General features: G+C 37.4%; 1 protein-coding gene across 2 annotated transcripts in view; it reads left to right on the forward strand.

Annotated features, from left to right (window-relative positions):
• The window catches only part of STAG2 (STAG2 cohesin complex component), a 78388-nt gene that overhangs the window by 12508 nt on the left and 38413 nt on the right, over nucleotides 1–27467 (forward strand). For both annotated transcript variants that reach the window (XM_065689840.1, XM_065689839.1), the window contains exons 2-3: nucleotides 24676–24820; nucleotides 26740–26818. In XM_065689840.1, coding sequence (XP_065545912.1) covers nucleotides 24777–24820; nucleotides 26740–26818 — 123 coding nt within the window. In that variant the 5' untranslated portion in view covers nucleotides 24676–24776. The remainder of the gene's footprint in view (nucleotides 1–24675; nucleotides 24821–26739; nucleotides 26819–27467) is intronic.

Here is a 27467-nt window from a genome sequence, read left to right on the forward strand (position 1 = left end):
ATGCCTTCCAGGAGAATGTGCTCCAAGATTTTGCCAGGCACAGAGGTGAGACTGACTGGTCTGTAATTCCCTGGGTCATCCATTTTCTCCTTCTTGAAAATGGGGGTTATATTTCTCTTTTCCCAGTCATCGGGAACTACAGCTGGCTGCTATGATTTTTCAAATATGATGGCCAGTGGCTTAGCATCTTCATTTGCCAGCTCCTTCAGGACCCATGTGAATAATCAGACTGACAGCTACAGCATGCTTTGTGAATTTGTAGCCTGATCAGAAATACTAGACAAGGGAAAAGCCACATGCACAGAACTTTGAGTTTTGTAAATTGTTTAAGGTTGCATAGAGGATTCTAGGGATTGGGGTTATTCAGTGTCCATTTATGTAAGCCCTGTCGGAGCTGGAGTTACTTCTTTGGTGTTGAATCTGGGGAAGGGCAGTGAGCATGGCTACTGGGCATTAGTTCTCCCCAGTTTCGCAGGTGCTCCTTTGCAGGACTGGTGTGAATATAACTACAGTTGCCTGAGTGCTCTGTTTCTCCTTACTGCTGTTGAAATGTTTCTCTGGGACTTCCCTGCTTGGAGGCATGCCAAAATGAGTGTGTGGGAAGACTTAATACTTGCTACTTACATAGCATTTTGTATGTTCAAAGTCTTCTGCAAATATTAACTAATCTTTATTTAACATTTGAGTCCAATTTCTGTCAGAATAAATCAGTAACAGCCAGTTATGACCTCTACTTTTTCTGATGTCGAAAGAATGAAATGCTTGAACTTGAGTGGTTAAGAATAATATTTATCATCTTATTAACATACCGTTTTTGTCATTCTACCCTTCTGGCTTACTGTGGTATAGAGAAAAGTTATGAATAGAGTATAGTACTACTCTTCAGGAGGTCCGTGCATTATTATAGGATGCTGACTGCTGGAAAGAATGGCATTTCGTTCATCCTGTGTGTGGTATTTCAAGCTTTTCTGTGCTAGTTTTTGTTTTGCTATATTGCGGTTTATTTCTTTCCATTCTAGGGAGCCATACCGTATTCTTAACAAATAATGCTGAGAGAATAATGTTAATTCTGAGCTAGCTTCTTCAGAACTGGCATTCATCTGGAAACATAGTTTTAAGTTGAAAATTATTTTAATTACTTACTGTATACCTGTATTAAAAAGTTACTAAGATTTTTTTCCCTGTGTTCTGGCATTATAAATGGTAGTTCTCACTTAACTGGTACTTATTAAATATAAGTCATGTGATAAAATCATCAAGTTGCTAGTGTTTAGATTAAAGTAAGGGTCTCGCAGCAGCAAACCCGAATCAGCTTTCATTAGGATCCAGTACGCTACTTTAAAAGTTAATCTTGCATTGGTTTTTGTGTGTGTTACTGATCAGCAGTAGGTGTACAGTGTATTGCATGGAGGTATTTTGCTGCAGCAGTGTCTGAAAAATCAGCATATGAATTTAAACCAAACAGATTTATAATTCATAAAATTGCCCCTTTTGAGTGCCAGTTTTTCACAGAAACTTGTGTAGTTGTACAACTTAACTCATATTACCCAGATTTTCTACTGCTTGTTTCTCTTCAAAAGAGGTTGTAAAATACTTTTTTCTTTGGGTACTTTACAGCTGTAATATGCATGAACTTAAAAATGCATGTCTTTGCAAACTACATTGGATATGTTTTCATATTATGCATCCTTTTAAAGAGAGGCTTCAGCAGTTCTGACTTAAGTGTAAAGATTTTGTCATCCTAACATTTCCTTAGGGAGTTAAACTGAAAAATTTGCAAAACAGGTTTGCACAGTAAATTTCATGCTGGAAACAGTGTGGACTAATAGGAAGAAATACTGAGTTCAGGACCACCTTAGTGTAGGTGGGGTGCTGGCTAAAAGAGCTCTCTTTTGCGCATCGGGGCTGGCCTGGATTTTGTTCTGCTATATTGTGGTGCATCTTGGAGAAAAAGAAGGTGAAGGGGGATGAAGTGGTGGATAGTGCATATTGGTCTTAAACTTCCAGCTGAAAGAGAAATTTCCCAAATGAATGTAACAAATGGTCTGACAATAATATGTATTCTCATGGGAATGTGGAGTTTGCAAAATTTTGAGAACAAAATTCCGTTTCATTAGTAAGCAAGCTTGAATTGCAGCTTGTAACACATTAAAAGTTGACTGTATATTTCAGAGAGAAAAAGTCTGTAGTAGAAGATCTGGTTTTTTACTCCCTGATACATTTTGTCTTTGCCCAAGGAGTTCACCAGTTCTGAAGTGGTTGTTATGTATTATTTTGCTGTTGAGTTTTAGTTGATGAGTGGGTTTTGTTTGTTGTAAAGTTTAGTACCTTTAGAAGTTAATTGGCTCTGAGGCTTTTGACATTCACTAGGTGTGTAAAATGTAGCTTTTTAAGAAAAGTGGTGGTGTACAGAAATTAATAGCAGACATAAGTATCCCAATATGTAGGGCTGGGACTGTTCTAAGAACTTTTCAGATTTTAGTTGAAAAGAAATAAAATTGTCTTTCTATGGTAGTCTGAACAACTTGGGTATGAACACAATAAACAAATGCTCTTTGGTTGTTTTGTGGTAATAGCCTGATTTTTAGAAGCTACACAGATCAATGCAGAAAATCATTAGAAATAGAACTAGTTCTCATTATGTACTCTTAAGAGTATTAGACTACTCAGTGGTGAGTGCTGTCTATGATTGAATAAAGCTAGTCCTGACTTCATAGAGAGTAATGGCAGATTCTAATCACGTCTGATATGCTAAAGAAACATTGTAATAGTAATAGATAATAGGACGTAGATGAGCCCACTCTTGGCTGTACTTGGTAAAACGAGCTAGTGGCCCTTTTTCAGCAGGGATGCAACTGTTTCTATTTCTGTCACATCTCTGCTGCTTTCATGGCTGTTTTATAGAGGGTTTAGGCAAAGGTGATCAACTGTTGGCTTATCAGAATATTTATTCAGACACCACAAAACAGTGAGTTCTTAAATTTTGTCATTGAAAAAGCAGTATGTTGGGGCCTAGCTTTTATGTTACATAGCTGACTCAATAACACTTGGCGCTGGCATTTGGGTGCTGTACCAAGGATGCATCATAGCACTGTAGCCAGAGAAGATAAGCTAGATTTGGAGCAGTGTATAGTAATTTATGAAGCAGTTGTAGTCTACCAAAACAGTATGGGCATCTCTTTTTTTTTCTTCTTCGTTTGACAGTTGATCATGTCTGCTCTAGTGTCTCGCTGATTTTGAAAAGAGCTGTTTCTGTGCCCCAGCCACGGGACTCTTTTGTGGAGCCAGCTCAGTTTACTGAACTGCTGGGAAGCTAATTCATTCAGAAAGAAATTAATAGATGGTTGCTCAACAAAGGGTCTGACAAGTGCCCTTGACTATGAGATATGGCCAGAAGTAAGTGCAGGGAGAAGTGGGACTGTTTCTTTCACCAGCAGCAACGTATTTTATGTATTACAAAACTACAATGGTTATTGTTTGTAGTTTCATTTCATTCATTATTTAGCAAAAAACAGGTTAGATGTAGTTAATGCAGTCTGTTCAGACTGGTGTAAAATGTGTTCGGAGTTGATAATTCACAGGAATATTGTAAGAAAATTGGAGATTATTAGCACTTGGTCAAGTTGCTGCCATTGAGCAGCTTCCTTTTCTAAAGGTAGATGGCAATTTGAGAAAGCATGTAAAAGGCAAGGATTGTGAAAAGGGGAAGTAAATAGAGCTAGTGGAAGAGCTTGAGGTTTAAAAATGGATTTTATAAAATGTATGTGTTAGGCATTTCATATTCTAAAGTTTTCAATAAGAGTGTAAAACCTTCAACTGCTGGAGAGCATGATGGGTTTAAATATGGACTTAATTTTCAGGATTTGGTAGCTTCTGCGCAAAAGGCTTAATGACATTTAGAATTGAAGGGTATGTTTTGCAGGTTGTACCCTGGGACATGTGCATCACAATATAGTAGAACATAGTCTACAGTGTTAGAAATCTGGGGTATCTGTGTTCTCAGACTGCTAAAATTTTACCATCTTGATACTTATGTTTAAGTGGTTCTCTGGAGCCACTAATCTGGGAATAGATTATACTCTGAATAAAATGGAGGAGGATTCTGTGCTTTATTCAGGGAACACATAGATGGCTGAATTAATCAGTTAGACATGTCAAACAGTATAAGCTGCATCTTGCTGTAAAAACAGTGCTATTTTGGTCCTCATATGAAAGCTTAACTGTTGCAGTTTCCACATTCAGAAGCAATATCTTTAAGCAAATCAGAACAGTTAATACCATTTTATGATAATAAAATGTTATGACATGCAAAAGAAGTTACTTGAAAGATACATTTCACCAGTGGTGTTACTAGATTCTCAAATCTAGAGACAGCAATGCTAAGGAATGTGTTTGTATGGGTATACGTGGAGTGAGATCAAAAGGAGAAGAGAATAAGTTGGATAGTTTGAAAGAAATATAAATTACTGAGAAATAAAGTGGTCAAGAATTTTGTGAAAATAGTTTTTTAGACTGTTTTAATGATACAGTATAATGATAAATCAGCATTGAAGGAAATACAAACTTAAGTAGAGTGCCTTCAAGGAAAATGTAGTAGAAATTATTTGGTAACAGGATTGAAAATACTATTTCTGCATTTCTGTTGGGTGTATAGTACAGTATTTTGGCTTGTTATAGTCTATGTTGGTTTTACTGAACAACGGGTGAGCTTATCTTTAGTCTTGGAGATACCTTGCTTGCTATGTGAGTTAGGGTTGTTTTTCTTTTAAAAATACCATTGTATTTTAATTTCCATTACTCTAGAGTAACAGTGATATTTGAAGCTATGTGCTCATGGGGGAGGGAGCACATGAAGCTTTCTCTGTTCTTGGCCTCCTCTCTCCCCAGTACAGGTGTTCTTTTACAGAAACTAAATTAAACAGATGCTTGATAAAGTAAGGGCTTTTTCATTGTTGTTCCAGGTTGGTAATGCTTTTGTAATTTAAAAATCAGTTGTATTTTGATGCCTATCCTTTGTGAAAAAGGCCTGTCAGCAGTGTGTCAGTGAATCAAAAATGCCAGTTTCATGTTACGAAGGTGCTAACTTATCTGCCTGTTTGTAAAATTAACCTATAATTCTCAAACTGTTTTAATGATGAGTCATTTATCTTCTGTCCAGGAAAGATCTGGTGGAATGTGTTGGTACAAAATAACCAGAAATGTAGCTGTGTGCGTTGGTCCAATATGTCAGGTTTTCATGACTGGTGAGCTGATGCTACTTTGTCTAACAGTTGTGGTATTGGTGTGGAAAGGCTCTTGCAGTGTCCCGTGGCACAGAAGGCAGATGTTTGTGCAGAAACCTGTAAGATAGTGTGATTTAAGGTTCACGTGGCAGCTTTTGACTGTCCTATAAATTAGCTCTTTCTGTGCTGAGACTCTTCCGGTGACTTAATTTTGGAATGAGACAATTATTTATTCTGAAAATGTTATACTTAGGGTAGATTGGGTTGTTCTTCCCCTGCGTGTTGTTCTTTGTGGACTGTGTGTGATGACAGTATAGGTGAGTATACCCATCAGTGTACCCTATCTGTATTCCTTTATGGGTTACAGAATGAAATCCCTGTTATTATGGTTGAAATTTCTATTAACTGAATACTAAAGTTCTCTTATTTGAAAGGCTAATTAAAGGCAGAAAAGTATTGCAGAAAAGTGTTACTAATTTTGCTTAATAGAAGCTAAATTGTGTGGTAGGTAAATATTGTCCATAATGGCCGAGTATTAATCTTCTTATTCTAATTTGTTGGCAGTTAGCTTCCTGAAGGAAATCTTTATCCGTGCCATTTTCATTTGTCTCCTTCTGCTCCCTCATTCCTGCCCCCACATATTTAGATTTATGAATAGCATCTGTCTTTGAACACTGTTAACTCCTCTGTCTTTTGGAATTCCCTGCAAGACATGGTAGTGCTGCCCTATTTAATTGCATTAGAAAAACCCAAATCTTTCTAGCATTGATGTTTGCTAATTCTTCTTGTGAGGTAAACGGTCTTCAGGGTAGTAAGTAGAACAGGGGAGTTGTCAATAATGGAGCTGTAGGCTAATGGGTCCACTTTAACAACTGTCACTGACAAGGCCTAGCAAACTCCATCAGGGCCTTTTTAAAGAACTTGCTGTGCTGAAGAAAGCCCAGGGACAAACTTTTTTAGGGACCAGTTTGTACCTATGGAAGTAGACTTTGATCACTTAGTACCAGTTAGGGCAAAAGGCTGGGAAGGGAGAAATAAAATGTTTTCCCCTGTTTTTCTGTCACTCACTATTATTTGTTAGAGGTTCATTGTTACAAGGGCTTTTTCTTCTCCTCCTTTTTTTTTTTTTTAGATACATTGTTAAGCATCTTTAAATTTCCCCACCTGTAGAAATGTGAAGACCCAAAGTCAGCTTAGTCATAAATGGAAGCTCATAAAGCAGTTCTTGGACTAAAATTTCATTTTGCTCTTATATACATTGATGGAGAAAGTAAAACCCAAACATTTTTTTTTTCACTCTCTCAGGAAGGGTTTCTGCATTAGACCAGTCAGCTTTAACTGAAATGATTAATTGCTTTGAAACAAGCAGTACAGTATTGCACTCTTGAGTAAATGTTTGAGAGAAAATTTCGGTAAACATAATGCTCCTTTTATTTTTTTTCCTTAAAGTATGCTGCTAATTTCACTTGGACATGTAATAATATGTGCTACAAAAACTGTGCTGTGGAAACCCAATCTTAGAAAAGTGGTAGTTGAATTCAACAGGTGAATTGGTGAGTTCTTGAGGGAAGTGGGGTTTGGTGGTGTTAAGTTAGATGAGCACTGAAACTCCTGCACAAGAGCTAGCAAAGGAATTTAAAAGAATGTGTCAGTGATATTTCTATTTGTTTTATGTAGTTTTAGCGAGGGAAGCTTGAAACTAAGATGTGCAAACTGATTTGAGTTGTTCTTCAGGGTAGCCAGAACTTTGGTAAGTTGGCTGTAGCGGATGGTCATGCAGTTCTTTTTGCTTTGGCCAATTATATGTAGCTATTTCCATGTCTGTGTGCAATATACCTACCTTAAAGGTCTACTTTAAAACTCGTATCCCTCTAAGAAATCCTCTAATTTCTTGTCAATAGCATTTGTTCTGGCATTTCTCTGGAAAACACACTAGTGTTCAGTTGTGGGGAAAAATTGTATGTATTTGAGTTCTTAATATTTTTTCACAAGACTAAAGTATGTGAGATTGAAATAAGTAGGCTCTAGAAAAATGTTTTGGATTCCACAGTATTCTTAGCAATTTGGTGGCTTAAATTTAAAACCATTTTTCTTGTCTTAGACCACTGGTTGAGAACACGATGGCTTTTTCAAGGAACAGTACAAAGCTTGCCTTGTCTGATGGGTAACTGTTAGGTTAGTAGCTGGTTTTAAGGAGTAAATTCAGTGTAGTTAAAAGGCTGTGTCTCTTTTAATAAATAAGGGTAACATATTTGTGATGGGCAGCATTTTTTAATGTGTACACATTCTGCACATAGATTTCACTGAACGTTATTTTACTTTTAGCATTAGAACCATGACAGCTTTTCTTTCTACCCATTGATAAATCAGCTGAGGAGCTGCTGCCTAGATCTGTGCTCTGACTGCCTGACTCCATGTGCTTGTAAGATTTTTAGCTCATTAGAGAATTGCAGAAGCCTTCCAGGACTTCCAAGCAATTTTAACAGGTTAAAGTGAGATTGAAAAATAATAGAAAAATTTGTGACTGATGATTTCCTTCAGATCAGTAATGGGTCATAGAGGTTGTAGGGAACCTGGGATACAGGGGGGATAGTTTGATGTTAGAGGTGCAAGTGTGAGTGATGTCTGTATATGCAAGAAGGTTTTAGGACTAGATACCTTCTGTTGCAATGCATTGTCCTTTTCTTTACTATAAAATGGCTGGGGAAAGACCAGAAGATGAATACTGCTTATGCCAGCTCTGCAGTTCTCTTCGGGCTTTGGGTTGTGGGTGTTCATTCTTCTTTCTGGTTTCAAGCTGTTTTATAGGAAAACAGGTAACCTGTATCTAATGTCAACAACTTTCTCATGTCTGAAAGTTTGTGAAAGGTTTGTTTTACATGACTGGGAATGAATATATTAAATTATAAAATTGTCAATCTTTCTTAAAATACTGCTCTTCCTGAGTGATTTTTATGTCTGTGTTAAAAATACCAGTATATCCTGTGAAAGAGGGGAGGTTTTGCTAATTGCGGATACCAAATGTTTTTAATAGTAAGTTCTCTTCACTCATGACAACATGCACATGCATCACTTCATGTGATTGAGGGGACTGGAATACTGCAGTATTGCTGTCTTGATTTTTGTTAGCTTTCAGCTGCTAAGGTTAATGCAAATCTGGCAGTGTGGGGTGACTGTTACCTGCCTTTGCATAGCTAGATGTGTTATTGATGCTGCTTTAATCAACCATAAGCAGTTTCTAGAGAACATCTTGAAGACATATTGTTTCCTCAGGGATTTATTGCATTTGCAGCATCACACCTCTGATCCTGCTGCTTACAGAATATGATTATCAGCCATTAGTACTGAATATTTAAACATGGGCACTATGTAGTTTTCCCTTCTTATTTGTGATTTCTGTCCTGCTCATTATTAAGGATCTCTCTAGTGTGCTTAGTGTTGACTCCTTCCATGCACTGTTTTTTCTTCCCTGTACTCATCATTCCAGTATAAATTCTGTCTAGCTGTTAGTCTTATTGACAGAAATGTTGATTTTTACAAAATGATTTTTTTCTACAAAATGTTTTTGTTTTCCTATGGAGGGTGAAAGTTTCTTTTTTCTAGTGATCAGTCACTCTCTATGTGCTCTATATTGTCTTGCATGCTCTAGAAAACTGGAAAATCACATCCGGAATTTTTGGGTTTTGTCATCATGTTGCCTAGATGAGAATTGTTAACAAGTAGCATGTCATATTGCACATTAGAGGCTGTGGGATGTACAAGAACATCAAATGGTATCTGAACTCTGGTGGTTTAAATATGTTTTTTGATTTTTTTTTTTGTGGTTACTTCCAGCATAAATCTGTACTGTCATTCTACTGCTGTGCTGGAAATGGACATGTTTAAACTATTGCTACTTACATAAAATGAAATTGTGATTTATAAATGACAGTAGGATTTATTTACTCTGTTGTTTTAATGTAAATTTTGGGAATGGTAAGTGTGAAGACTTAAATTTGTTGTTTTAGTGTCAGGGTGGGGAATCATTGTACTGCATGAACCCTGATGTGTTAATTGGTGAGAGATTTAGTTTACATAGACACCCAGGCACTTCTTTGTCTTTTCTCCCTTGACAAATACTAGTTTCCATTTTGAGTGAGAATAATGTTCTGGTAAAGGGGAGCCATTTAATTGCATGATTTTATGCTAGTGCTTGAGGGTTATATGTATTGTAATCCAGCAAATACTTGGAGATTTCCTGAGCTGGAAATTGCTGCTTGTGTTGCTCCAAAGAATCACCTCATATGTAAAGTGAATTGCTTGATGAGTACATCACTTCCTTCAATAACCCTGAAGAAAGCGAAAATATTTTGGTGTCTCCATCTGGAAAGAATGCTGGACAGTTGTGTCTTTCTCTGCAGGATGATCTTTAGCCTTCTATTTAAACTTAAGGAAATTAATTCTTGAGGAAGTCAGGTGAAGATCTGTCAATGTCATTAAAGTGCTTAGTTTATACTCTACAGTTTCTCACCTGTCAGAACAACTTTTATTTTCTCCTTAATGTGTTTTTCTGGAGGGTTTAAGGGGACTAACTGGTCGCAGTTCTAAAATGTGTATACTCAGTTGGGCTGCAATACAGGATTAAATATAGAAATAATGTAATGTGAAGAATGATTAAACCCTTGTTGCTGTAGAATGTAACTTGCAGTCTGTAATCAAACGGTTAATAACATCATTATATGGTCTGATAGAGAATGGCATACAATTATTTTGCTTGAGAAGAGAAGATTATTATTTGTATATGCTACAGAAAATCCTGATGACATTCTGTTAGGCTTAAACTGCTAGGGTGTCCTTTGTGGATTGTCTTCTGTTGTAGTCAGCATAAAATGCCAGAATTATTCCTTTAACTGTGTCCTAGGTGTTGAGTGTTTTATGCATTTATGCGTGAGAAAGTTGTGTGAACAACAGTTGTGATAGAGTAACTCCTATTTCTCTGTATCACTGCTGCAAGGATGAAAAGGTTTCTTTGGAACTTGTCACTGGTAGTATGTTTTTACTGTGTGTAAATCCAGTGCTGAGATTTGATATCTAACTTCTAACACTTACTATGCTTTCTTATTTTCGGATCTTAATGGAGTTAATGGATCCATTACACATGGATCTTAATTGGGAGTTAATTCCCTGGGAGACCTGTGCAGAGTTCTGCAAATTGAGTGATATTTCAAGTTCATTATAAAGCTTTTCTAATTTCTCAGGCGGTGTTTATGTTTTGTCATTTAATTTTGCTGTTTAAGCAGCTCTGACTTTGCCATCATTGTGCTTTAGACCTTCAAATGCTCTAGGTGTATTCTTGGCCCTTCTCTTGCTGTAAGTCAGGTTTACAAGTAGCTAATTGCTGCTTGTTCTGTGGTCCATCATCAGTCTTCTCTGACCTTTTTAAAAGTTCTGTGGTGCTGTTTGGCTCTTTTTATGCTGGTCTACTCTTCTTGCCTTTGCTCCTTCCCTGTAGCTAAGACTTGTACAAGAGGAATTTTACTAGTTTGTGGCCTAGTGAGTGTGTCTTGCTAAACCATATGTAAAAAAAATGCTTATGTACCTTTTGGGGTTATTTTCTTCTGCCTTATTTTCTTAGTGGGCTGTGTGTTATACAAGATTCTGTGGTTCTAGAGTCATTTTGATGCTTAGCATATGAAGTCTTAGGTTAATTCACATAGTAATAAAATTTATGTTCTGTAATTAATTTTTTTGGCAGGCATCTGTTTCACAGTAATGAATTGGTAGCAGTTCCTAAAATGTCTGTTGACTGTCTGGAGAATTGTAGGAAAGCTGGTATTTAAAAATGCTTCTCGTAACTGAGAAGTGGGCAGTTTTATATTAACCCATCTTTTCTCAGAAAAACTTTCCAAAGTTCCAACTGAAATTACATATATATATACTTAACAAAAAGGTTGATTATTTTTCTCGTGACACCTGAATTTAAAGGATAATTACTTTCCCTTAATTTCAAAAACACCCTGAGATTAAAAATAATATGCTAAGTGTGGAGATAGTAAGCATGTTTCTTAAAACACACAAAAAGCCCGACCAAAAATGAACAGACAACCCACTTGACGCTCTGTTACCTGTTATCACTATTGTCTCTTTAACTCTTAGCAGCAGTTGAAAACCCTGCCTCTGATGGCAGGTTCATTTTAGGTTGCTTGCAAGAAGACTAAATTTGTAGCATTTAATGATCTGGGATTTTCATACCCTAGGGCAAGATTATAGTAAGTGGAGGTCAAGCTGGACAACCGCCAGACCTGATTTACACTCAGATAAAAATGTTCTTGTCTAACAATTAGATTGAATGCTATTACCTCTTTCCCTAACTTTTGCTAAAATTTGGTTTATATTGTTTCAAGACTAAGGCAGTCTGATGCCAAGAAAGCATCCTCTGAATGGAGTATTAGTCTCATCTTTCGAGTTAATGAAACTGTGCAGGATCAGGTATACATATTAATGTCCCCTGGCATGCATGTTGTGGAGGGGATAGGAGATTTGATCCAAATAGAATGTTTTCTTAATACATGAGCTCTTCTTAGTATGATGTCCACAAGAAAGCAGCAGTCAGTGTTGCTGGAGCAGGGGAAGAAAAACAATCTTGGAAAGTTAACTCCTTTGATTATTTACATATCCAAGATGGACCTGATAATTGTGTTTGAGTAGGTTTATTATAGTCACTTCTTCACATCAGTTTTTTACTACTAACCTATGTTTTGTTACCTATGTAATAGACCATGACCGAAATAGAGAGGTTTTTCACATAAGTTAATGAGGGATTAAACCTCACCCTGAAACATTTAAAACTGATTACACTTAACTGTATACGGGCAAACAAAAGTAAAGGAAAGATGGTAAATACATTTCAGTCAAAGCATTGTATTATTGTAACTAAACATGTAGCTATTTTGTCAGGTGATGTTCACTTCTGGTGGCATGGCAGGTTTGGGATTTACTTAAAATTTTAGAAAATTTGGCGTGCACACCTGTTTGAATCAAGATCCTGATTAGTGGTACAGCATGAGAATTCTGTGTATTGATTTTGAAGAGCCATTTGTAAACATTAAGTGGCTTTTTGTATAAGCAGAACACAAAGTTTGCATTACTAATGTAAAGAAATTAATATAGTTTTCTGTTGATCGAGTGTTCTTACAAAATCAGTGCATAGCACATTAAAATGATGTTTTGAAAAACTTCTTTACTTGATGATACTTAACTATACTGGGTTACTTTTTGTGTATAGGTATTTTAAATGTGCACGAATCCTAATGCCGATACTTACATTTTACTCTCTTCCTTTTTCCCATAATGAATAGCCAAGCCTGTGATAACAAACTACAATTGATTTTTTTTTTTTTTTTTTTTAAGTAGACCTTGGTTTCAGGAGCTGTGAACTTGCTCTGAGTAATAAATGATTTTACATAATCTTACTGAGTGAATAACTTTTTAATTGCCATTAGATGTTAGAATCCTGAGTGGTGGTCACAAGCTATTGGTAAAAATAATTTATGAGAACAAAATCTGTTAGATGTAAGAGCAGAGTCTGCAAGTTCAACACAAGAAGAGTAATAAATAAATCTGTAATTGATGGCTACCTAATGCAGTCAGAGAAGTGCCGCTCTTGAGCGAGTAGTTAGGACAACTGAATAACTTAATATGGGGACTTCAACTAGATTTAATCTTGGATTTCAGAAATCTAAATACCTGGCTTAGTAAAGTATGTTGACTTACTTTAGTGTTGCATCATTGTACAACATAAAATGGAGTAGAAATGTCAAAGCAGTCTGTAAGAGATGTTGCCCGTTTTAAATAATCCCTCTTCTGTCCAAGTGTTTAAAATAGTTGGAATTATTTACTGGGAGAATTCAGGGAAACTAAAGTAGGACTGAAAAAGCCCCATGTGTTTCACGGTATGTTGTGTTGTCAAGCGCTGAGTTACTGGTTTCTGATTTGAGTGTGGGGAAATGGGGGATATGTGTATGTGACACAAAACAGAGGAAAAGAAACCTGTACTAAGGGTAGGACTGCAGTTAATTATGAAACCACAACAACTGTTGGGGAAGATGTCATGATAGATACCGGATGTGCAATCAAGCAATTCTTGTTCTAATAATTAGAGGTAATTTCAAACTGATAAGTCAAATATGAACATCAGCTAAAAACCACAAGAAGATGATACAGTTCAGATAATAAACTAAAAGCTGAAACTGTAGTGACTGACAGAAGTTTTTTTTTTCCATGCAACTGTTGGACAAGTATAGGTTTTGATAGTTGTCCTCCGGTGACTTCTACCATGGCAGTTGGGAGTTCCCACCCCTATAACAAAAGTCAGCAAAATGGGATTTGTCAGCTCTTGACAAACGCAGGTCAGGATATTAGCTTTAATTGTCAGTGAAGGTGAGCTGTCATTAATAGATCTGACTGTAATCCAGAGCATATGAAATGTGAAAACTTGTTCTTTTTAATTTTTAATTTTACACCCCACCCCAGCGGAATGATAATACTTGATCTAGTTAAGTTCCCCCTTGGGTAGCAGCCTGTTCAGAGTCCTAGGGAAGTGTTCAGCAGGAAATTTATCTGAATTTGCCACACAAAATCACAGGTATTAAGGTCCTGTATGAATTAAATATAGTTGCTGTAAATACAGCCAATGCTGCGATGAAATACACATACTTACCAACTAACTTTTAGCAGAGAAAAATGGTTTTTGGTATGCCTTGTGTTAATGGAGCGAGTGAACTACAATGACTGAAAGGAGGTTCTTTTTGTGTATGAGGTACGGTGAAAAACAATAGCTTGAATTTGTCACTTATGCCCAAGATTGCATTTTTGTCTCAGCTGTAAGGAAGAGAAAACAACCTCAGCATTCAGCATGTGAGATTTGTTTCATCTGCTGGGGGTGAGGGTATCAGTAAGGGATTGGTACCTCAGAGTCTTGGAAATGTGCTGCGAGTTTCATGTGGTTCCAAGAGTATGGGGTGATGCTCTGAATTCAGCTAACCAGCGCTATAGGGTGCACCCCGCTCCAGAGTGCCTCTCTTGGAGTGGGGGAAGGGAGGAATCACAGCACATGTAGCTTGTTTAAGAGACATCTGGCACTACTGCTCTTTTTTTTTTTTTTTTTCTTCCTTTCTTTCTTTCTTTCTTTCTTTCTTTCTCCCCCCCCCCCCCCCCCCCCTTAGAAAATGCAGGAAAAGGAATGTCAGTAACTACCTTATCTCAAGAGCTTCTGCTGTGCTGCTGAGCTATTAAGTGTGATAGTTCTAATTTTTTAAAAGTAATCTGTGTACTGAATGTTGCTCCAGTAAAGTACTACAAATGATGGTATGTGCATAATGTGACCAGGAAATCTTCAACGAAACCCAAATTCAGCTGTAGGCTGTAACTGCCTTCTGAAGGAGTGAGTACCGGCTTTGTTGGCATGATGAATTTACTAAAGAAAAAACATACAAGGGTATAGCTTTTTGGTATTTTTTTTTTCTTAAATAAATTAAGAAGCCTGAGGGTTAATTTTGGTCGGCCTAACAAACATTTCATATTTGTATGTATTTGTAGATCTGTGTGGAATGGATGCTCCTGTATCCCTGCAGTGTCTAATATGCAGTGTTTGAGAGACATAAAGGAAGACAGTTTCAGAAGGACAAACCACACTAACCTTTCCTTCAGAATATTTTATGCTCATCAAGAGTTTATCAGTATTTGTCAGCTTACTTAGTAAAATGCATTTGATCTCTAAAAAAACCTGGGTTTGATACTTTCTTCTTCATGTTAGCTTTCATAAACCAGGCATGGTGTTATGTTCTAGCTCTCACAGTTGGTATAATTTGTTACCTGCCACAAGTAAGAAATTACAGAGTTGAAAGAACTTACTGATTCGAATAATGCCAATATTATTGCAGTGTTCTTAGGAAATATACAAGCGGCTAGGCTGGTTTCTTCTGGATGTTTATTGAGTACCAATAGTTAACTCTAGGTTTCCATATTTGAGGCTTCAGCAGCAGTCATCTCTCCCACAAAATTCTTTTAAGAGGGCTCAGTTTTAGGATGAATAAAGAGAGAGAGTGATTTTTTAGATTTTGTGATGACATGTATTTTTATTAATCTGGTAATGAATTCATTAATGGATTATTAGCATTCTGCATTGTGGATATATTCAGTTCTCTAAATTGTGTGTGGGAAAGCCATGTGTATCATAACTATTGTTTCAAGTAAAATTAGTATTCAGTGCTGCAAGTCTCCGAACAAACCAGTTGGGATTTTAGCCCAAATGTTATGAGGGATAACAAGAACAAAATGTTGGGTATTAAAAATCTTGAAGTTATGACTGAGGTTGTATGGAGCACAGATGTTCTGAGGCTGGCAGAATTGCAGAGATAAGTTTTTAATGAAAGATCACAAGGTTTTAATCTTTATTTCCTCTGTTTTAGAGAAGCCAATTTTTGCATGAATGAGTAGTTGCTTGAATTTTTATTTTTAAGGATGATTATTTATATTGGTTGTTGCAAGAGCCATAATCCACTTATGGAAGGCTTAGGTTTTAGTTGTCGTTCTGGTTGGCTTGGATGTGGCACATGGCACAGTATTCCTTTTTTCGTAAATACTCTTTTTGCTTTCTTATGGCAAAGATTTTCATTTGAGCCAGGGAAGGATGGACGATTGCTCTTGACTGTGTACATAAGTACCAAGGTGATGGCAGTTTTTGGTGCTTCACCATAAATAAAGCTTTATACTGCTGTTGTGAGGCGAATAGTGACAGTAGTTGTGCAACTGAGAGGGTGATGGTAGCGCAGACTGTGCTCGGTGCAGAGCTGTGACGTTCTGCAGGTAGCTCATGGGGAATCCAGTAAATGATGCTCTTTCTGTAGTGCAGGCCTGTTAAAAGCTGGACTGGTGCAGTGGAGGAAAGCAGGATGGAATGAGGCATGAAGCAGTCTTACCATTCTTTCCCCCGTTTCTTTTTTTCTTCATTATTATTTTAAAGATCCAGTTAAGACTGATACAGTTTGACTTGTGCTTATATTCTGTTCTGTTTGTCTCTGTGCTGAACTTTCTTTAGTTACTGTCTGGAAGCAGTTCAACCATTTTTATGTGGTGTGAAGCTTCAGCTAATGCTCTGGTGGATCTGAGCTGACAAAACACAGAACTGAACTGGTTCTCCTTATCTTAGAACACTTGGGATCCCAGTGCAAGGGGAGCCCAGTGGGCTCTTCAAAGGACTATCCAAAGTGTGCTATGACCTGGGCTCATACGGGCTGACTTTGGGAAATGTGCTTGAGAGATTCTACTCTCTGCTGTTCAGTAGTCTTGTTTTATGGGGTTTTCCCTTTTTTCAGCCATTTAGTATTGACTGTATCTTATAGTAGCAGATGATGATATTGCAGTATGTACTGCGTAGTTCCCCCTCCAGAATTTATAATCAGATGCAGTTATTCTTAGAAATGCCCGAGCAAAGTTATGGGCACAAAGCTCTAGAGGCCTGGAATTTTCAAATGGGAAAATCTATATGGTAGCAGGGGAAGCTCCTATAAAGCGAGGCAGCTTGCAGGCTCACATTGATCAGCGGAAGAACACTAGGTAGAACTTGCTAGATGGATACCTTGTCAGTTGGAAAACCCTGCCTCTGCCACGTGTACTGAAGTCATTAATCGCTGTTGACTGCACATTGGAAAGTGCTAACTCTGTTCTAGGCTTCTACCTAGAACCTTCTAGGTGGTTACCTGCCTGCTGTGGGCAGTGTGCGGGCATCTTCATCCCTAGCTTTCACAAGAGCTAGGATTTGGAAGGGGATGTGCAAAGGCCTGTGTTATTGAAAAATCAGTGTGTGAAGGGGCATATTGATCTATTCTTAATTTAGTTTGGAAACTTACGGTGTTCAATAGGCAGCTGGGAGGTGCGTTTGCCTTCTACCATAAATGATCTAGTACTTTTCAGGCTTGTTTAAGTAGGCATCTTGGTTGTCATCCGACTTGGCTTTTATTCTTCCTAAGAGCCTCATTTTCCACGCAGTCAGACTGCAACATCTGGAACCCATCTCTTTTTTGGCAGGGAAAGATGTGACAGGCACAATGAGGTGTAACTCCTACTTTTGTTATCTTACCTTTTGCCTTTTTTAAAAGACATCGAAGACCAAACCATTTTAAAGATATATGGGAATTTCAAGTGCATTTTAACAATGCTCAGCAGTACTGCTGGGCTGAATATTAGAGAGTAATACAGGTATTTTCCCCTTTAATAAGGAGAATAGTTTCATTTATTGTAGAGTTGATTAATGTTTCAGTGTTTTTAATGCTTATATCAAGTGTTTTAAACACAGATTTTACTGGAGAGTGTAAATTACTAAATACCAATATAAAAACCTTATTTGATTAAAACCATAACAGTATATTAATGTTTCAAAATAGTATTTAACTTCCTGCATTAAAGATATTAATGGTACTTTAATGAGTAATCCTGTGACTGTGAAACACCATAGGAAGCTCTTTTCCTTCTATAGTAGTTGTTTTCACATATTTATTTCAAAAAGCCACCAGAAGTACAAAAAATACTTTTAATGAGAGGGTGACTGTTTGATGATGAAATTGAGTTTGGCAGAGTTATTGGGGTGGTACAGGGGTCCTTGGATGTTATTCGTGTTTAAAGGCTCTAAACTTGGGGTAAAGTCTCAACCTTCACTTGAGGTCTTAGCCTGGCTTTTTTCATATGCTTTTTAAGTCTTTTTTTTTTTTTCTTCTTTTCCAAAATAAAGCCTGTTTAAGCTTTTGCTTTGACAGCATTAAACTGCAAAACCAAATTCTGCTTTCTGCTCACTGATGCGTGCATTCCCTCTGGGGACTTATGTTTTCCATGTGCTTGGCTATTTCCTGGCTGGTCCTGGCAGGCACCATCAGCTGTTAGCTGAGCTTCTGTATATGTGTAGTCTGCTGTATAATGAAAATGTAGGAAATGCATGTGAAAAGGAGTAATAAGAATGGTTTGCAGAGACAGCTAAGGGTGGGCACGTGCCCGGTAGATTTACAGGCAGAACATGGTGTGTCTCAGTGACGTGTGGGTGACAGGTAAAGCAAGCGCTTACTGCAGGGCTGCTGTCCCCTCAGCTGGCAGCCCAGCGCATGCGGGGAGCCCCTTGGATATATCTGGTCCTGCTCCTCATGCACTGGTATGGGCAAAGCTCGCCATCCACTTCGCTTTTGAGGGGTAGAGTTCAGAGTTCATCTAGTGACTTGTGTGGCTGCAGGAGGAGCTGATTCAGTTGGCTGATCCAGTGGAGAGCTAATCATGGTGGGAGGTTTTGTTTTCATAACTTGCTTTCTGCACATTCATTAGGGTGCTAGAAGGGAGCAGGAACTTTCTTGTGTGTTTGGGGAATGGGAAGGAAGATGATTGCTTTCAGCAGCAGACCATTGCATGAAAAGCATGTTCTGAGATGGCTCTCTAACTCTGTCCTGGGTTTACCAGGAGCCGTTTTGCTCCTTCTTAGTAACTGGTGCAGGCTCTGTGTTTTGACTTCCAGCCTGGGCATAGAGCTGGATTGTTGTAACTCTTAATTGGAAGACTACTTGTGTGAACTAAACAGCAAATATTATAAGAAAGGAATAAAAAACCGGCCAGGGAATAAAGTTATAATGTGATAGCATAATATCAACCATAACATTGCTTTTTCATTTTTTGAAAGATGAAGAGAAAGAGGTGTGTTTACAGAAGTGGTGCAGAGGGGGGTGTAGGAGATGGAAGTTGAGAAGAAAATAAATTGTGAAGAATGACTGAAAGCAATAAGACCTGTATAAGTTAGGTCATTTCAGTTCTTTGTTGAAGTGCTAACTGTGCAGTGACTTTGGCACCCTGGACTGTTACTGTATGTACAGACCATATCTCTGTAGCAGGAAGGAATGTAGATTGATGACATCTAGTCCAGGTGGTCTTGTAAAAGAATTAAAAATCTCATTTGTTAATCAGACAGCACAAAAATAACCACATTTTAAAGGTATTAATTGAATTATTGTTCAGTTTAGTCTTGATTATGCTATCATAATGATCAAAACTGCTGGTATGGTTGCAACTAAATCATGTTACAGTACAGTTATTACAATACAGAGTGCTACTTGAAGTGTATTTTTTGTATTTTACTGAAATTATAAAATTGCTTTAAAGTTTGTTGGCAGCTGCAATATTGGGTTGTATAATGGTGGTAGTAATAACTTGTAGAAATAATACACTCTTCCAGGCCTGCAGGGAGTGTCATGCAGTTGTTAAAATACCAGTTAAAAGTCCACCTATGAAGAAAAATGCAAAAGTAATCTGAAGCAGCATACTTACATGGGAGAATACCTCCAACCAGTCAAACCTTATTTTATAAAACAAAAGTTCAGGCATATCCTAGTCTCTCAGAAAAGGAGTGAGGGTCATAATGTAGTTTGATAACAGCTTTCTTTACCAAGATAGTTAAGGGAAAATACTTGACATACTTCTGATTATTTAAGTTTTCTCTGGCTAGCATATTAAGTGTTGCTGCTGCAAATTGGTTCTGAAGCATCAACATCTCTCTCATTCATGGATAGATAAATAATTCGGGGATGAACTTCAGACACATGCTTCATTCAGCTTTACAATTTAGAAGTTCCAATTTTCAGACTTTAAAAAGTGAGGCTGTTGGTTTTACAGGTGGTTAACTGAATTACAGGGAGAAAAATCAATACATCTCTCAACAGCCACCCTGCATTTCCAAAACGCTTGTCCTGGCCACATAGCTATCTTTAATCTTTGCATCTCTGCCTTCCCAGAAGAAGGATGACTGCTATACTGATCACCCTTCTAAACCTTTCACGTAATAGAAGCCAAGCAGCAACAACAGAAGTGCATATGTGAGGAAACCCAACCCAGCCTGAAACCCACCTACCTGAAATGCTTTGCTATGAGCTTGTTAAGGAATATTCTAGTTACTGCATTTACACAAGTGTGTGAAACATGAACTTCCACGACAGATCATATGATTCTTTGTGTGTGTGGCTTTGTATATATACACGTGTATTCTTTTTAGGAAAGGTTGTTTGCTGAATTAATGTTTGTTTAGAGTCTTTGGGTATGCAGCAGAAATGAAGAGAGGACAGGTAACACTCAGCAGCTGCTGATGGCATGTGTTACTGTGTGAATTGTGCTGATGATTGTCAACTTTTGCCACATCTCAACATTTGGCCTGTATATTTGACAAATCACAACCATACTTAACTACTAATGCATTAAGGAAAAATAACCTTTAAAAATTCAAATTTTTTCAGTGAAGACACAGTTGGGTTCTTTATAGTGTTGCATGCTTAGCTCTTGGTTTTATCAGTCAAATTATTTTAAATAGAGACTTATATTTGGCGACACTATGTGCGATTAGCATTCCTAGACTACTACTGTAGTCCTGCTGGTCTTCTAGCTCATTAACATTTTGTTAGCAAAATTTTAAATAGTTGGGTACAATAAAGGGATACATTAATTCTGCTATTAAAATGTATTTTGAAATTCTTCTCCTTGCTTTTGAAAGATAACAGAGGCTGGTGGTACTACAGCAGCTGTGTGCACTTCCATCTTTGGAAGAGTCGTTGAATCGAACATGTTTATGCATTTATTTCAGAGAAGAGGCAGGACTCTTCTGGCTTCTTTATGTACTCGAAATATAAATCTAAAGGAAATGCGCTACAATATTACTGCAGTTTTAGCAATCTATTATAAAGTTTATTGCACAGAAATAACTAGGTCAACCTCTGGATGACCTGTCTTTTGGAGTTTCTTTGGTTAGCTTTAGGCTAGAGCTCCACCTTGTGATCTTTCAGCAGGATACATTTTATAGTTAATAATTTAATTATGATATCGCAGAGTTGAGTGACTTCAGGAAGTTTTCAGGCTTGAGAGATACTAGTATCTGCTCGGGAAAATGGAAGTTGGAATTCTGTGAACATGCAGAAAACTGAAGAGCTGCTCTTCAGTTTAGAGTTAACTTATTATTTGAATGCATTTAATAGATAATGTAGACTTTTCCCTGTTTGGCATCTGCAAGAATGTAATTTTCCTGTTTTCAGACTGCACTGTGATGAATTTGGTGTATTTTACAAGTTCTGACTGGATGCTTGTATGGACTATTTTCCTTTTTCATTGACTACCCAAACCGGGTGCCTTGAATGAGTCACCAGCATGCGCATGAAGAAACCCCATCTGGCAGTAGTCTTGAATTTTCAGAAGGCATTACTGAGATCAAGGATAACGGGGGATGACAAATGGCAGTGGTTTCCCATACCAAAACAAGAGAACATCAAATAAAATTGGCAAGTGATAAATTCAAAGCAAAGAACATACCTCTTGGTATATGCAATTTGGCTGTGGGAGTTTTTGTGTGGAATATACAATGTTGCTGCTGAATATTGAATTCAAAAAGTGATTGGAAATACATATGGAAAGAATACTGATAAGGGATTGGAAAATGTAGGGACAGCCTCTAGCTGAAAAAATCCCTGAGGTATTACTGGATACTAGGAAGGTATTCAGGGAAAACATCACTAATGTTCTTCCATGGGCAGATTCTGTTGGCTCCTGCCTGGGGCAATCCCAGGCTAACCCTGATGGTTGTGAATCAAAGGTCCATGTCATCTGGATGTATGTAAATCTTTAAAAATGATCCTTCACTGGGGCAAACACAAGGGCTGGTTTGGTCATTGCTGGGGTTTGAGCTTGACGCTGGAGATCTTTTACAGTCTTACCGCATCTATTCTTGCAGGGTGTTCATCTGTGATTTCCATAACACCCGTATAGAATTGCATTCATGAGAGCCAGGTTTCTTTTTCAAGAAAAACAGTTTTTGAAATGGAAATCTTTGTGGATACTGAAGCGTTAAGCTACTAAGAACTTGATATTTCTTTCCCATTTTTGGAGGTGATTCTGGCCCAACAGTGCCATGTTTTCTTTCATGGTTTGTTGTTTTCACTGAGCTGAACTGTTCTTTTAAGAAGTTCATGTTGGTATAAACTGCAGTGATCTAGTTTTGTCAGGTGATTTGACTTGTTTGATGTAGAGAATCTATAATAATTTACTCATTCTTTTTCATAATTTTTCTTTAAAATTGTGAGAATTTTTTCAAAATTTGATAGGATAGCAGCCTGATTTTTGTAAAGGGGGCTAAAAATGGATAATCCGAGTGGTGAACTTGCTTTGTTCCTCATAACTTTAAAATTGTATGGAACAGGCAATTTTAGTATTGTAAATAGGTAGTATTAATGAGCCATAACACAAAATTTGCATGGAAGCATCCTGATCTGTCACTTCAATAGATGTCTCGCTTCTCAACTGAAGAATGTAAACTAGAAAAAGTCAAATAACATGTTGATGGTCAGGTTGAACTTGAAACTGAGCAGTGTGGGTTTTGAAGTTTGCATCTTTGCACTGGGACTGAATCGTAAGCATGGCCTCAAAAGGATCTGTGTGGCTGGATCTCTTTTTCATGTTCAGTTTCTGTTTGTTCCCCACTCCCTGAAGTACACCCGATCAGGTACTAGCCTGATGACCAAAGCACTAAAGTGTGCTGTTTTTCCAAGTTCAACTTGCTGAAAAGAATCTGAACAAATGCTAAGAATAAATACACATACATACTAAAAATATAATCCAAAGTGTAGAGTGTTATGCTGTATCACTGAGTGTATAGATTTAGACAACCTGAATGGAATAATAGCTCCCTGCCACCAGAAAAGGGAGGTTTAGTCTTCCCACCCGTGCTTGTGGCTATGCAGTCTTGTGTTTCCCATGTCTTAGCTCCGGATACCTGCTGTTGAACCAGTTTAACCTGAGAATCCGGGGGAAAAATTCTTGAGGTATTATTTGCCCATTTTGTTGAGGAATTGAATTGAATGATGTGGAATGGCTGAGCCTATGAAGCTGAGCAGCTGGGGAGGGGATGTTACCGTGCCCGTGAGTGACCGTTTGCAGAAGAGTGTGTAAACAGGGCAGGAGAGCAGGAAACACTGGTCGTGTGCTGTGTGGTTTTTGAGAAGGGAGCAGCAGGGTGACAAAGGTTGGTGCTATTCTGCAGAAACACTTTATGAAACATTTTGTCTTCTACTGTGTTCTGGATGGAACATGCTTTAGTAGTTGCAGATTAAATTGAGATTCACTAGCCTATCTGGAACCTCCTCTCATTTTGCCACTACTTCCTTCCACTCCGCTTCTCTGTTTTTATATAATTGTGTGAACTGTGAGGAAATAGAACATAGTAAGTTCAGGGTTTATGGTTTCTCTCAGCTCTTTGAATTCTGGAAGCTACAGTGGCCCCTAGCATTCAGAAGAAGCACTTGCAGGAAAAAAAAATGTACGGCCTCTGTACATTTTGCTCCATTGAAATGCAGTCTCTGAAGCATAGCTACCAGACATTAAGCAGCTTGTGCTTAGCATGCCAAAATTAAATCTGTCCCTCAAATACCTAGTTGCTCCAGCAAGCTATAGAGTCAGCAGCAGACTTTGAAGGTTTCTCTCTTTGCTTATTGCATCTTTAAAATACGTGAATATCAAGCTTTCTTAGTTTAGCTGTACAAAAGTTAGCCTGGGGCAGATGATTGACATAGAAAACTTTTCCCTGCATGGTTAAATCTCACATTTGAAGTATCCTGTGATTTCTTGCCCTCCCTGCCCCTCTTTAAGCATAGGAAAATAAGCTACAAGTTCAGGTGGCAATTTAAAATTAAGTTGAAAAGCAAGTATTCCACAATCTTAGTTTTCTTGAGAAAACACCATGCTGCTTCTGATGGTTTTCTTTATAGCATGCGGATAGTATTATCTTCCTTGATATCCTTAGAGTCTTGTCAAATGCTTTAAATAGTAGAACTGTTGTAAGCCTGGTTTATCAACTCTGGAAGACGGGGAGTTGTGAAACAGCTGATAGTAAGAACTTGTTATAAGAGCTTATCTTTATGGGAAATGTCATGGAAGTTTACACATTGGAGATACAAAGTTGGTGTATGTATAATGTCCTTAAATGTACACATATTGTGTTTAAATTTAACATGAAATCTGGTTTTGCTTTGGTTAGTCAGAAATATCCTAGTGTTGGTAAGTCTCGGTGCTGCAGTGCATGGTGTTACAGTTCAAAAGTGCAAACGTAAATCTAGTGTAGATTAAGAAATAAAAGCTATTACTTGCAAGGTGTTAATGAAAACCATTCCACTTTCCTCATTCTAATCAGATTTCATCCTGCCCAATGTTTCTGTATTTTATGTGATGCTTTTAACATTTGTGGAAGTACTTTGTAGTAAGAACATGGGAGGAATCGAACATATAAAATCTTGAACCAGGGAAGAGCTTCGTCAAAAACCAAGTGGTGTGATCTGACTTTTTCATGTTCCCAACTTTTTTGCTTCTTCATTTGTGGGGAAAAAATGTTCATGGTACTTATTTTTTCTTTTTATTGCAGAAGTTATCCACTACAAAGGAGGAAAGAAAAGTAAGCTTGTACTTCAGACGGGTTTTTGAATATCTTTCTGATACAGTGGTGTTGCAGAAGATGATAAAGAAATGATAGCAGCTCCAGAAATACCAACTGATTTTACTCTCCTTCAGTAAGTGTTTTAACAATTTATAGTTTCATTCTTAAACATACTTGCTCTTCAGTGTTACGGTTGGTATTCTCCTGGAAACAAGGAAACAAAATGAGAGATAGGGTTCTAGATTTTTCCTGTTGAGATGCTGACAAAGCAGTGCTTAAATTCTTTCTTGGTTATTCAGCAGTAATTAAGTATTTTAGAAGTGCTTAATTATTTTAAATCTATTGTCAAACTTTGCTGGTAGGAAGCCATGGTGACAGGCTTGGTTTTATGTGATGAACTTCTTAGGATTTTGTCTTTCAGAATAAAATGTTTGAATAAAAACCATCTTTGATTAAAAATAAAGTTTCCTTCATTAAAGCATCATTAGAGAGGAAGTAGTTGTAGTATTTGCCCTTAATAACTGGGGCAGGTCACCTAATATTTAAAATACCTAATGCCAAATGCTTTAGTTAAAACCAAGGTCTTAGCTTCCATAAGCCATCGGTTTCTTGATGGTTTTACCATCATTTTATTAGCTCTCCATTCTTCTTACAGTTTTTAGAAGACATACATTGGAATTTCCAAGCTTTAAATTGAGGTATAAGTTATATTTTGGAAAGAGAAGTAAAATGATCGGTTTAAGCAGACCAAAAGAATCCAGTTCCTCAGCTTGTTATTGTCAAGAAATTGGCGTGAATGTATTTCAACAGACCGTTGAAAATTACGGAATTGGTATAAAATCTAAAAAGATGATGTTTTGTGTGGGTTTCTTGTCTTTTTAAAATTGGAAGATGGTTTAATATGAATTACTGTTTTTACAGCTGTTTATAATTTTTGTTACTCTGTTGGTGTACAGTTCACACTTGGTATTCTTTTCTGTGAAAAGAGCACCTAGGAGGTTTTGAAGAAGAAATATTTCTCAGCTTCTCCCAAACCGCTGATTGGAGACTTTTTCAGTCTGTATCAGAGTACAGTAAGCAAACCCAGAAATGGCAAAATACGTGTTAAAAGGCAGAAAGCCCCTTTTAGACGCTTGAATAATGAGAGACCTTAAGTTTCTGGATTATTTTAGAATGTTATAAATACATAGGACTGGGTTTCCTGTGCCCCCTGGTCATCTTTATGATTGCATTTTTAATTGAATCAGGAAGTGTGAAATCAGGATCAAAAATGAGTGACAACAGCCGGAATTCATCATACCACATGTACGCAATTAAACAAGGCATAGTAGCATCATCTGTGGTCTAAAGGAAATGTAGGAATAGAGAATGCTTAGTTTAGATACTCTCTATTTATAATTCAGGTTGGCAATAAAGGATTTGTGTATTGATAGAAGAAAGCTTGTATAGTGTTTAACAACTTTCTAGCTTATAAGCCCAAACAGAACTACTGGTTATCTTTTTGATGGAGAAACCTCATCTGAGCATTTTTTATGTACCTTTCAACTTAAGTGCATACTTCTTACCTACTTGCTTAGTTTCTAATAGCATAAAGAGATCTTTTGAGACACTTTGGAAGGTGGTGGTTTCTTTTTTGCTGTTATTTTTTTCCTCCCTCTTTTCTATTTTGTGGTATTTAAATAATTGTGGCAGATGCTTACAAGTGCTCTTTGTTTCTTTTATTTTTTATTTTTTTATTATTTTTTTGCGATAGTGTGATGTTTGTCACATGCCAAAAGCAAGGTTCCCAACCTCTTGCTGTTTCCTACCCACCTTTGCATCTTCTAACCTTACTGCATGGCTTTCTTCACTGCCAAATTGCTTGGAGAAGGCTGGGTGAATGTGAGGATATGCTCTGATCTGTTCCTTGACAGTAGGTTTAAACAGAAGGAAAAAGGCAGCTTTGCTGTTAAAAGTTGACTGACTGGACTTGGAGCATAGTACGACCTTGTGTAGTAATTTAAGAATGGCTCTGACAAAATGTGTAAATGGGTTGTCTTTTTATCATTGCAGGGAGTCTGAAACACACTTCTCTTCTGATACAGACTTTGAGGATATTGAAGGAAAAAACCAAAAGCAAGGCAAAGGAAAAGTATGTTCAGTTTATAGGGATACTGAAACACTTCTGCTGTTAAAAACTGAAGAGTTGAGCGCTTGCTTTGAAGAGGAATGAGCTAGGGATATTTCCTGAAAACACAAGCATTCTGTGAAGAGAGTTCATATTTGTATTTGCATTTTAATTCTTTATCTTGAGTATTTGCATGAGATTTCCTTAGTGCTGTGGAGGCATAAGGGTGGTGGGGGAGAAGAGGTGAGCTTTGATTTGATTAGTCTCTCTGCATGTGTTCCATCCTATACTGAAATTTGTTGCTAATGCAGTCTCTTTTGGTTGGTGCCATTATTTCTGGCTCTCTTGTACTTTGAAAAGTGAACAGAAACCAATAATTGAGTTCACATTCAAAAAACTTATTTTTTTTCAAATACATCACAGATAGGAGGTTGCGCTACTGGAGTTTGTAAGGGAATTGCTGTAGCTCCTTTAAATAAAATCTGTATAATCTGTATCATCTGTTTTACAGTTTAAACACAAGAAAAATCTTTGTGTCATACGCTGTCACTAATAGCATTTTTAGTTGCTAGAAGATTTTATATGAGGGCAGGAGGAGATGGAGCCTGTAGAAATCTCACAGGTCTTTTTATGAGTTAGGTTCAGCTATTCTCAACTTTGGATTTTAAATCTG

The sequence above is a fragment of the Lathamus discolor genome, chromosome 9 (genome assembly GCF_037157495.1).
Source record: "Lathamus discolor isolate bLatDis1 chromosome 9, bLatDis1.hap1, whole genome shotgun sequence".
Lineage (NCBI taxonomy): Eukaryota > Metazoa > Chordata > Aves > Psittaciformes > Psittacidae > Lathamus > Lathamus discolor.